Source organism: Pipistrellus kuhlii, unplaced genomic scaffold (assembly GCF_014108245.1).
Source record: "Pipistrellus kuhlii isolate mPipKuh1 unplaced genomic scaffold, mPipKuh1.p scaffold_m20_p_51, whole genome shotgun sequence".
NCBI lineage: Eukaryota > Metazoa > Chordata > Mammalia > Chiroptera > Vespertilionidae > Pipistrellus > Pipistrellus kuhlii.
Window position 1 is genome coordinate 662,517 of NW_023425553.1, and position 12,893 is coordinate 675,409.

Genomic DNA, 12,893 nt, shown 5'->3' on the forward strand with positions numbered 1-12,893 from the left:
ACCTTATAATGCATCCATACGGTAGAATGCTGCAGCTAAAAAGAATGCAGTAAACCAATATGTACTGGCTGAAAATCTCTCCCAGACATATTAGGTCAAAACACTAAAGACAATAGGTGTGTACACTATAATCTCATTTTATCTTTGTAATGTGTGAGTGTAGTGAATGTTTATGTATATAGATACTTGTGAGTGTGTGAATATGCGTATATATGAGTGTGTATGCTTTCATATGTGCATTGTGTATTGTGTGTGCCTATATGTATATGTGTGTATATGTATGAGCATGTTTGGGTTTGTGTATATGTGTACATGTGTGAGTGTGTGGATGTGCATCTGTGTGTGTGTGTATTTGTGTGTGCATATCTGTGTGTGTGGTGTGTGTGTGTGTGTACATGTGTGTGAGGGTGTGCATGTGTGAGGTTTGTGTGTTTATATGCACAGGACAAACCAGGGAAGCAACTGAACCTCACGGCTAAGAATGTCTGGGAGAGTGGGAAGCGTCATTGAAGGAGCAGCAACTTTCACATTGTCTTTAACTTCTCCCTTTTAAGTGTTTAGATCATGTGTGACTTTCAATTCCATTTCTGTGTTTCTCAATATTTTCAAGGTTTAGGGCCCAAATCAAACAAGAAGTCTCTACATTCTTTCATGGCAAAAGGAGTGGAAGTGAGTTGGTGTGGCAAAGCTAAAACCAAGGGGCCAATCCAAGGAAGATAAATACCAACCCAGAAAGAACACTCTCACCCATAGACAGTTATCACAGAACAAGCAAGAAGCTGAGAGCCGGGTAGGTGGTGGAGGAGGGGATTCAGGCTGGGGTGTGTGATTCCTGGACAGGGCCATTGATGGGGAAGAAGAATTCATGACCAGCTGTTCTGAAAGGGGGAGTGGACAGGTTGCCCTCTGGAGACCCGTCCAGCTCAAAGACTCGAGGTGCCCATTAGCTCAATAGAAACCAAAATGCAGTGAACCATGCAAGTGGCTGCAAAATTGGAATCACAACAATAGGCTGAGTCTGTCATCAGAGTGGGTTTTCAGGTTTTGCCGAGCCCAGTTTGAATCTCAGGAGCCCTGGGAGAAATTGTATGTCCCTAAGTGAGTTTCTGTGCTTTAGGTGACAACTCCACTTCCACGGGACCCTTACCTTCTATTAATTTTAGATTTGTTAGCTCTCTAGAATCTTTAGAAATCTTGTTCTCTCTTCTGCTGGGAGGGAGGGTCACACAGGAAGAAACTGAAGGCTAAACATAAGGCTTTTTATTATAACTTGGATCCTGCCAAGGGGAGAAGTGATCATGTCCCCATAGTCCAGGAAAGCTGCCTGGCCTTATCCCCTTGCTCCCACACTCTAGACACAGAGCATTTGAAGTCTCTGTGCTGCCAGGCACTCATGCCCCATGGTCCTGAGAGTTCTTATTTCCACCCTGACTCTCACTTAGCTCTGTCCTATCCACTCCCACCCTCTGTCTGACCTGGCCCACCCTGGCCTCTGCTCTTCTCACTCCACACCTTCCCTGGAGGATCATGATCTCAGCCATTCCTATTATGTGAAAGATTACCTGCTTATTTATTTATTTATTTATTTATTTATTTTACAGAGAGGAAGGGAGTGGGACAGAGAGTCAGAAACATCGATCAGCTGCTTCCTGCATACCCCCTACTGGGGATATGCCCGCAACCAAGGTACATGCCCTTGACCGGAATCGAACCTGGGACCCTTCAGTCTGCAGGCCAATGCTCTATCCACTGAGCCAAACCAGTTTTGGCAGATTACCTGCTTTTACTCAGCCATTTATTCAAGCATATCTGCTAGTCACCTCCTCAATGCCTGATGATGTACTATAAATCTAGAGGATGCAGAAAAAAAGCAAGATGCATCTATTTATTCAATAAGCATTATCAATGCTTCTGATGTGTGCCACACTATTTGAGAAGTTGAATGAGACACCATTCTGTTCATTGCAGAGCTTCCAGGCTGCTGAGGTGGACAGACAAATGATCAAAGAATTACAGGACTCAATCGTGAGTAATTGGGTTGGGGAAGCCTGAAGTGCTGTTATATCTAAAGGAGGGACTAACTCAGTTTAGGCGTCAGGGCAGGTGTCTGGAAGGAGATGACACATAAGCTGGGGCCGCCCTGCAACTGAGAAGCAGCAACTATTGGTGGTTACACTTCCTCTCTGGGCATTGTGTTCACAGCGCTTCTGAAACAGGCGTCCTGGGAAATTGCAGGATGGGGGTGGTAAAGAAGGGACAATATAGTCAATGCACAAAGTCAAAAGTGTGTTTAATATCAACCTGCCAGACCTTTTATCCTACAGGAATTCGGGCCAGTCTCTCCTATTTAAACCTATTTAATAACATCAACCTCAGCAGCTCCCTACCCAGACAACTTCAAAATATAAACAGAAAGACTATCATTAGGGTCTATGAAAAACAACTCCAAGTGTGGACTTTACTTATCCCAGTGCATTTTTTAATTAATTCAACAGGTGAACTCAAGTGACATCACAAAAGGAGTTCTTTATTGTCAGTGAGCTGAGAGCAGAACGTAAGAAGCTCATGAACTTAGACCAGAGCCAAGCCTGGCAAAGTGGGTTGGAGGCACTGGAGAGGTGGCTACACTCCCATTTGTGGAAAGGGCTGTAGAGTCTCCCACAATTTAGAAAATTGCTAGAAAACTGCCTTTTCCAGCCCAGGATTTCTACAGGGAATACAGGATGGCCTCACTGCAGAAAAACCACACCTTGAGCTCAGAGTTTATCATCTTGGGCTTTGGGGATCTGGCTGAACTGAAAATCTTCTTTTTTGGACTCTTTTTAATCATGCATCTTGTCACCCTAGCCGGCCACGGAACCATTGTGCTCATCACCCTCATTGACTCCTGCCTCCAGATCCCCATGTATTTCTTTCTTCGCAATCTGTCCACCATTGAAATTTGCTACATATTGGTCATTGTCCCCAACATGCTGGCTAACTTCCTGTCCCGCAGCCAGCGGATGCCCATGCTGGGCTGCGCGTTGCAGATGCACCTCTTCATCGCTCTGGGGGGAGCAGAGTGCTTCCTCCTGGCTGTGATGGCCTATGACCGCTTCGTGGCCATCTGCAGGCCCCTGCGCTACCCACTCATCATCACCAGGGCCCTCTGCCTGCAGATGCTGGCTCTGGCGTGCGTCGGTGGCTTCGCACTCTCACTCACGCTCACCACACTGATATTCCTCTTGCCCTTCTGTCAGTCCCATGAGATCAATCATTTCTTCTGTGACATCCCAGCTGTGCTCTTCCTGGCCTGCTCGGACACACGAGCCAATGAGATTGCAGTCTTCGTGGTCTGCATGCTCATCCTGCTGATTCCCTTCTTACTGATACTGCTCTCCTACGGATTCATCATCACCGCCATCCTCAGCATCCACTCAGTCCAGGGCAGGAGCAAGGCCTTCTCCACCTGTGCCGGCCACCTGCTGGTCTCTCTTCTGCACTATGGCTGTGCGATATTCATCTACATCCGCCCCAAGTCATGCTACACCCCGGAACAGGACAAGGTCGTGTCCTTAATCTACACCAATGTGACCCCCATGCTCTACCCCATGATCTACAGCCTCAGGAACAAGGAAGTCCAGGGTGCCCTCGGGAGACTCCTGGAGAGCTCTAGCCAGGTGAGGAGGCAGCCTAAAGCCAGGTGAAGGGCAGAGTGGAGTCCACCAGGACTCCCCTGGCCCCTTATGAGAACCCAGTGGGCCATCTCACTGCCCACCTTGTGACTCCGCTCCCCCTCTGAGGGCTGCTCCATGGTTCTGCGTGCACTTGAACCTCACCACACCCTTTCTGTGGTCACAGAGAGGGAACGAATCCTCAGGTTTCCAAAACAAGGCAGTTCTGGGGGTGCCCCTTTTGGACAATTATGTTCATCATCCGGGACCTGGCAGAGGCATGGACATCGACAGAAAGAAGGTCATGAGATGCCCAAACAAAACATCAGGGCATCACTTCTCCGGACAAGGAGTTAGCGAGGGTCCATTCAAGGAGCTCCCAGGCCCAAACCGGGCAGAGTGAAGAAGTGGACAGGCAGAGCCTCCCAGAAACTGAACCTGCATCACCACAAAACGACGTAGCGATTCTGGAGATAAACAGTGCAAACCAAACAGCAGCAGCCCCGGGGGCCTGTGACCTGCTCTGCCCCCTCAGCTCACCGTCCTCACGAAGGCATTTCCCTCACTGTGCACCCGTCCAGCCTCTGGGCCAGGTGACTCCTCCTCCTTGCACTGCTTAAAGGGCCACCTGCTCCTGGTGGCCTGTGCACACTGCCCTTCCTCCTTCCTGCCCTGCCCTGCTTGGGGAGTGAGTGCCTCCCACCATGGCCGCAGTGCTTACTCCTCACCCAGCGCTGACATGATTTGTCCCTGACTGGCCCGGGGCATTGCAGGTAAGAGGTATGATTAATCTCTGTTACCAGAGACCTGTCACGTAACAGGTACTCAGTGAGCTGTAATCTAACTGTGAGTCCCATGAGCTGTGGCTTACCTTCCACCCTGGTTGCTAATGAATGAAAGCCTTCAACCCTGCTGAGCCGAGGCCTCTGTGTTCAGGGATTCCTGTCAGATGTAAAGATCTCAAGAGAGTGTTTGCTGACCCCACTTCCACCCCACAGGCTGGGCTGTGTGCCATGGGTCCCTGGATTCTGCTCCATCATAGCACTTAGCAAGGAAGAATGGTTGAATGAATGAATGAATGAATGGCCTAGCTGGTGTGGCTCAGTGGCTGAGCATCGACCTGTGAACCTGGAGGTCATGGTTTGATTCCGGGTCAGGGAACATGTCTGGGTTGCAGGCTCGATCCCCTGGATGGGGCATTCAGGAGGCAGTCAATTAATGGTTCTTTCTAATTATTGATCTTTTTTAATTTCTTTATTGATTAAGGTATCACATATTTGTCCTCATCTCCCTATTCCCATCCCAACGCCCTCCGCATGCATGCCCCCACCCCCCTGTTTTCCATTACCACTGGTTAGGCTTATATGCATGCACACAAGTCCTTTGGATGATCTCTCTCCCTTTCCCCCCACCCTCCCCTACCTTCCCTCTGAGGTTCGACAGTTTGATCCATGCTTCCCTGTCTCCGGGTCTGTTTTTGTTAATCAGTTTATGTTGTTCATTATTTCCCCTAGATGAGTTTGATCATGTGATACAAGAAATACATTCATAAGAACCAAAAATGAGACGAGCCATAATGGTTATGCTGAGAGGCAAATGAATCAGTCTGTATGAGTTTCTTTCTGGGCCAACAGTTCTTTTGAGTCCCAATTTCAATGTCAAACAGTTCCTTATGTGTACATGTCAGCAATGATATTTCAGTTCTGGATGGTGGACAAATGGTGGCAATGCAGGTCCGACCCTCTCTGGTTTGGTCCTGGGTAATCATTGATCTTTCTGTCTCTCTCTTCCTCCCCTGCCTCTCTGAAATAAATAAAAAATTATTTTAAAAACAAATGAATGAATGATTGGGCACCTTGTGTGTAACAGGCACTGGGCATAGCACTGGGGCTACGAAAAGCAACACAGACCCTGCCCTCAAGGAGCTCACATATTAGCCTGAGGGATTAGGCACTGAAACAACTTTCTTTAACACAATTGTTACCAGCTAGTCCCAGGAAGGAGGGACTTGTCCCAACACCAAACCCAGAAACACCCTCATTCTGCTAAAAGGGTCAGGAATGGGGGGACTGGGTCCTTGATGACCCTTCCTTGGACAAGTAAGCCAGCATGATGACCCTCTCCCTCTGGACTGCACATTCAGTCAACAATACATTTCCTGGTAGTGTAAGCCCCAAAAGCAGTCCTTACTGACACAGAAAACCCTGAGGGCATCAGCTATTTCCAGCCTTGCCTGTCTCCTCCTTTTGCAGCTCCTCCTACCCACCTCACTGTGCCTAAGCGATGGCCCATCTTCCACAGCAAAGAGGCCCCAGACCCACCGGGGGGCACTCCTCAATGGCAGTGCCAGATCTGGGAGGACAGGAAGCATGTAGATCACTTTTCTTAGTGCCAGCCCTGCTTGGTTTTTGGTCAGAAGGATCCCCTAGAGCAGCGGTCGCCCACCTTTCAGACCTCAGGGACCACTATTGGTCCATGGATCAGTGGTTTGTGACCGCTGCTCCAAAGGTTTCCTTAAGCTAGTGGTCACCCACCTTTCAGAGCTCACAGACCACTAGTGGTTGGCAGACCACTGGCTGGCAACTGCTGCCCTGGAGGCTCTGTCCAGGAGCTTGCACACCAGCAGATCCTGGGCACAGTCAGTGCTATGGGTGCTGTGCCAAAGACAGGCTCATGTTGCTATCCAATGGGCAATGCTATCCCCCATCTGGGAGTGTGGTGAGGATTCGTGGACAAAGCATGGGAAGCGAGGCCTGGGCAGCGCCTGGCATACAGGCTCTCGGATCAATGGAACCAAGCATGATGAGCTGATGGGGTACTGGGTCCTTCCATGTCACTCCCTCACCCTCAGGGCGCACTTCCTTCGGTGCCCTCGGAGTTGGGGGCTGGAGGGGCTGCAGCCTGGAAGGTTTGGGGGGCTGACTCCCTGAGGAGGTTTACCAGAAACTTAAATGGCGACTCCAGGTGGATCCCAGGGAAGGCGGTGATCAGTAAATTGATTCCATATGGCTATGGAGAGAGAGAGAGAGTTAGAGAGAGACAGACAGCGACCAAAACCCCACTGGAGTCCCATGTGGGCCCTGTGCTGCTGGGCCATATGATGCCCTTACAAAGGGTGCGTGGGCACCCCTCTATTGGACAAGCTTAAGTGGGTACTTCTTTTATTATTAATAGCTCCCACTGCTGTCACCCCTAGCTACTTGTCTTCTTTCAAAATAAACAAGTAAAATCTTGCCAAATGTGGAAGCTGGGTGAAGGTTAGGTGTGTATTTAAGTGCTATTTTTCTCTCCTTGATTAGAGATGTATCATTTCCATAGTAAAGAGTTTTAAAAGGTAAAGGTCCTGAGGTCTTCTTTGCCCAAACAGTTCCCTTGCTTGGAATGCACTCTCCCATTTTCTTTGCCTTTTATCTAACCTTCACTGTTCCTTTAAGTCACAGCTCAGATGCCATTTAAATTTTTTCCCCTACCATACACTGAATGGCCAGATTATTATGATCTCCGAACACATAATAATCTGGCCACTCAGTATATATAGATAAATATAGATATAGACATAGACATAGACATAGACATAGACATAGACATAGACATAGACATAGATATAGACCCTGTTTTCCCGAAAATAAGACAGTGTCTTATATTATTTTTTTCTCCCAAAGTTGCGCTAGATCTTATTTTCAGGGGATGTCTTATCTTTCCATGCGCTAGGTCTTATTTTGGAGGATGTCTTATTTTCGGGGAAACACGGTAGATATAGGTATAGGTATAGGTATTGTATATTAGAGGCCTGGTGCATGAATTCGTGCATGGGTGGGGTCTGGCCAGCTTGGCCAGGGGGAAGGGACATGGGCTGTTAGACAGCCTGCTTGCTGGTCGAAATCCTGGTTGAGAAGACAATTGCATATTAGCCTTTTATTATATAGGATATACACTGAGTGGCCAGATTATTATGCATTCAGGGGTCATAATAATCTGACCACTCAGTGTATATCTTTATTGATTTCAGAGAGGAAGGGAGAGGGAGAGAGATATAGAATCATCAATGATGAGAAAGAGTCATTGATCCGCTGCCTCCCATATGCCCCACATTGGGGATTGAGCATGTGCCCTGACCTGCAATGGAACAGTGACCTCCTGATTATACCCAACCACTGAGCCATGCTGGCCGGGCCCTCACCCCTTTTTGATGACTGCCTTGGTCCAGTTCCCACTTAAGACAAGTCTAATGTGAGTGTCCCTGACACAACATGCACTCACATGCACACAGACACATGTAACATTGGGAGAGGGGCAAATACAGGGTATCCTGTCACTCCCAGCTAGTGTGGTATAGGTCTGACAGCAGAGTGTGCCTCCCTTTCAGGTGAAGCAAGAAAAGGCATGGGTTCAGCCATATGCTCAGGAGGTCATTTGGGGGCTAGTTGGGATCCAGGTGCCTTCAGGACATGCAAGTTCAGTGGCTATGCTGATTTGAAGATACCCAGCAGGAAAGATGTTGAGTATCTTGCAACTAATAAAAATATCCTTGCTTGGGGCCTCAAGTCCTGCCTAGGGTCCTGCCCACGAGACCATCTCTCCAGAGCTCAGCCCTGCATGGGGTCTAGGGACACTGGATGGACTGTCTGAGCTGACTCAGCAGCCCAGCCCGGCCCACCCCTCCTGGCCTACCCCTCCAGCCTTGGCCTTGGGGGGCTCCCCCTATCCCCCCACCTCCACCCTCTGACTGAGTTTTGCATGTTCCACTAACCCGGGTGGGCGGTGGGGTGAAGGTTCCAGGCTTCTGGCTGCACTGGGCAGAACACTAACCTGACCACAGGCAGGCCTACGGTGCCCACCCCAATAAAAGCAATTCCACCTAAAAAAAATAATAATAAAATCCTTGCTGATTTGACAATCACTTCCTTGAATGTATACTCCCTGACCCTGGCACCTCTTAGACTTAATCATTACCTATTGTGCCTAATATTTTTTGAGATATACACTGAATGGCAAGATTATTGTGATCTCTGAACGCATAATAATCTGGCCACTCAGTGTACATCCTATATAATAAAAGGCTAATGCGCAAATTGTCCTCTCAACCAGGAGTTCGGCCAGCAGGCAGGCCGGCTAACCGCTCATGTCCCCTCTCCCTGGTCCCCAAGCACAAATTCATGCACTGGGCCTCTAATACACACACACACACACACACACACTGAGTGGCCAGATTATTATGAGTTCAGAAATCATAAAAACCTGGCCACTCAGTGTATTTACTATATTCCAAGCAAGTCTTGTTTGATTCAGAAATGTGAATGCCTTAACCCTCTGCGAGGGTGCGTGTGGAGGTTCAGAAGGGAAGTAAAGATAACCCACTACCGCTGAGACTGGTTTGGCTCAGTGGATAGAGCGTCCGTCTGCGGACTGAAGGGTCCCAGGTTCGAGTCAGGTCAAGGGCATGTACGTTGGTTGCGGGCACATCCCTGGCAGGGGAGTTTGCAGGAGGCAACTGGTCAATGTTTCTCTCTCATCGATGTTTCTAGCTCTCTATCCCTCTTCCTTCCTCTCTGTGGAAAATCAATAAAATATATATTTTTAAAAAGATAACCCACTACCATACCCAGCATTAAGGCATGCAAGGCAGTTTGATTCAGAAATATGAAGACCTTAACAGCTGTTCAACCAGAGGGTTTATGCTAGACCTGGTGCTAGGAGACAAGAGGCCGTGCTGTGCTGAGCGCCTGCTGAGTGTGTGCTTCTTACTCATGCACACCTGCACACATGCACACATGTACTTGGAAGGGTTTTTTTCAGAGGGAAGTGGCCCTAAGAGTCTGTTAACCTACAAATAAGAAGGCTTCCAGAGTATGACCAATAAGAATTTATTGGAAAAAATAAGAAAAGCCATTAGAGAATTAATTCAAAAGCCCAAGTAGAGTTCCAATGAAGAGACAGAGGAAATGGCACTTATGAGAAAGATGGGGGGGGGGGGGGGGGGGAAGTGACATCCAAAGAAGGGAGGAATTTCTATTGGTACAGATAGAATATAGTCATGTTTATGCTAAACAGTGTTTTTAATTTTCAGTCCAGTAATCATAATATCTGCTTTGTCTTGTTTGTAAACAGCTCCTTGGGGCACAAGGGTGCCCTAGGCCCAGTCCCAATGTTATTTTGCCCTGCTTTAACTTCTCAAAGATTCCAGGCAAAAGACATACAAGGCAGCCCTCTGGCATGGAAGCTCCAGCTGCATTTAAAAAAGTGGCTCCGTTTAGCTTTTCGCTCAGGCCCGTGGCGCAGGCAGGATGGGCAAGTGTTGCGGTCTCCGTACATCCTGGAAGCTCCGCAGCCACCGGCGGGATCAGAAGTGGCATGACAGGTAGTACAAGAAGGCCCGTTTGGGCACGGCCCTGAAGGTCAACCCTTTTGGAGGCGCTTCCCATGCAAAGGGGATCGTGCTGGAAAAAGTAGGGGTTGAAGCCAAACAGCCAAATTCCGCTATCAGGAAGTGTGTCAGAGTCCAGCTGATCAAAAACGGCAAAAAAAAATCACAGTCTTTGTACCCAATGATGGTTGTTTGAATTTCATTGAGGAAAATGACAAAGTTCTGGTTTCTGGATTTGGTCGCAAAGGTCATGCTGTTGGTGACATTCCTGGAGTTCGCTTTAAGATTGTCAAAGTAGCCAATGTGTCTCTCTTGGCCTGTACAAAGGCAAGAAGGAAAGACCAAGATCCTAAGTTTTGATGGTGAAATCACAGTAATAAATTTTCATACGCCTAAAAAAATAAATAAATAAATAAAGTGGCTCAGTTTAATCCGGCTAGCATGGCTCAGAGGTTGAGCGTGGACCTACGAACCACGAGGTCATGGTTCAATTCCTGGTCAGGACACATGCCTGAGTTGTGGGCTGGATCCCCAGTGTGGGGTGTGTATGAGGCAGCCAATCAATGCTTCTCTCTCATCATTAATATTTCTATCTCTCCCTCTCCCTTCCTCTCCCTTCTCTCTGAAATCAATAAAAGTATAGTTTTTAAAGATAAATAAGGTGGTTCCATTTATATTAGTGTTCAGAAATGTGTAGGGTAAGAGATGACGCCATCCTGGACTAAGGTGGGCTAGGGAGGGTGGCTAGAACACATTTAGGGGTTTGATTAGATGGGAGGTGAGATGAGCGAGTGAAGATAACTGTGACTAAGACAGTAAATGGAAGAGAGGGGAACATTTGGAGGTAGGGAAAATAAGTCATTTGGGGGCTACTTCAGATCCAGGTGCCTTCAGGACATGCAAGTTCCGGTGGCTATGCTGATTTGAAGATACTCAACAGGAAAGGTGTGGGTACAGGATCCTTAATGATTTAACCATCACTTTTCTTGAAATTATACTCCCTGGCCTTGACACCTCTTAGGCTTAGTCATTACATATTATGCCCAGTGCATTTTTAAATATATTTACTACATTCTGAACAAGTCTTCTTTGATTCACAAATGCAAAACTCTTCACCACTGGGCAGACAGAGGGTTTAAGCTATACCTGGCGCAATGGACACAAGAGGCTGGATGTGCTGAGCGCCTCCTGAGACTGTAGTTGTGTGTGCATGTGTTTCTTGCTCATGCACACTGTGCACTGGAGTACTTGGAAGGATTAGAAGAGCACAATATTACCTCGTGTCATCCTGATGAAATGCTGATGACAGCAAACTTGCAGTTGCCTCTAGAGGAATAAGTGTCCATGTCCCATGGGGATTGTGTGTGGAGTTTAGAAAGGATTGAACTTGGGAAGCAGCTCATAGTCGTGAGGACAGCAGGGCTGTGCCCCACGGGCCCACAGTCATTAGGCTGGGTCCCCAGGCTCCGTGACTTCAGGGACTTCATCACAGTCCTCCTTCCTGCATCAGGAGAAGGGGCCAAGTATACACACTTTCAAAGGAAAGATGGGCCTTCCCAATGAATAGACGAGGGTAATTCAAACTTCAGCAAAGTAGTTCACTTGGGAACTAATTAGAAGGTTCTCTGAACAACAATTGCTGAGTAGTTTTCGTAATTTTTTTCTGTTACACATGTAATCCATGCTCATTGTCAAAAAGAGCAAAATATGGGCATGTTTGGAAAAGAAAATAATTACCCATCATCTCCCTACTAAAAATCACCACAATGAAAATGTTGATGTATTTCAGGATGAAATGAGGTCATTCATGTTTAGTATTTAGAACAGTGACTAGAACAAGGTAATCATTCAAAGCATGTAATGGCTTATTTTTTAAATATTCTCATTCCAGGGTTGTTCTTATTAATTTCTAGAGGGAGAGAAAGTGAACGAGAGAGAGAGAAACATCGATGTGAGAGAAAAGCAAAGATCAGTTGCCTTCTGAAGAGCCTGAATGGAAAATGAACCTGCTATCTAGGATGCGCCCACACAGGGAATCGAACTCGCAACATTTTGATGTACAGGAAGATGCTCCAAACACCTGAGCTACCCAGCCAGGGTCATGTTATTGATTATTATAATTCCATTGTTAGTAGTAGGCTTAAGAAAGTCTTTCCCTGTTCAAAAATCAAAGTTCATCTACATGTTCTTCTGGTATTTTCACTTTGATTTTATTGTGTGTATAACACATAAATATCTACTAATTATACACCATTCATATCCTATACAAATTAATAGTATAAATGTGAATTCATTCCTTCACACACTTATGTGCCCCCCCACCCCCCCCGTGTCTCAGTGAGATACATAAAAGCAGCCTATGACCTCAGTGCTCATTTGTTCCATCCTATTTCATTCATGAAACAGCCAGTTGCACCTCAGAGTGTCCCTCAAAGGATTCATCCCATGAGTCTTAGCTGCATCAGCAAAGAGCTGTGACCTAGTGCAAACTCCCCTGCACTCCCAGCACCACCCCCTCGCCCCATGCACAGGCTGTGTGGAGGCAGGAGAAGGGGGGTCGTGCAGGGAGGAGGAGAGCATGGGCACTGGGTACAGAGGTGTCCACCCCAGCAGGGTGACGTCAGGGGGCATGAAGGACACAGAGGCCCAGAGTCTCAGCAGGAAGAGGCAGCCTGCAGGTGACGGTGAGCAGGCAGACTCCAGAGATAAGCAGACAGCACAGGAAGGAGCTCATTAGCCGGTCAAAGCAGAGCCTTCATGTGTCACCTGCCCAGCCTGCTTTTCCCTCCTTGGCCCCCTGTCAGCCTGACCAGGTATGCCAGTCCCTGGGGGTCCTCCTTGTGACCACATGTGTTCACCTCCACATCCAGTCCTTC

At 47.6% G+C, this 12,893-nt stretch overlaps 1 protein-coding gene and 1 pseudogene across 1 annotated transcript; both read left to right on the forward strand.

Annotated features, from left to right (window-relative positions):
* The first annotated feature begins 2,723 nt into the window (after positions 1 to 2,723).
* LOC118706429 (olfactory receptor 10V1) lies at positions 2,724 to 3,686 on the forward strand. The gene has a single exon (XM_036415740.1). It carries the CDS (start codon positions 2,724 to 2,726, stop codon positions 3,684 to 3,686), a length of 963 nt encoding a protein of 320 aa, XP_036271633.1.
* Positions 3,687 to 9,928: 6,242 nt separating this feature from the next.
* On the forward strand, positions 9,929 to 10,375 carry LOC118706446 (annotated as a pseudogene).
* Positions 10,376 to 12,893: the final 2,518 nt, after the last annotated feature.

Coding starts and splice junctions, on each gene's coding strand:
- LOC118706429 (XM_036415740.1), top strand. CDS start 2,724: ATGGCCTCACTGCAGAAAAACCACACCTTGAGCTCAGAGTTTATCATC.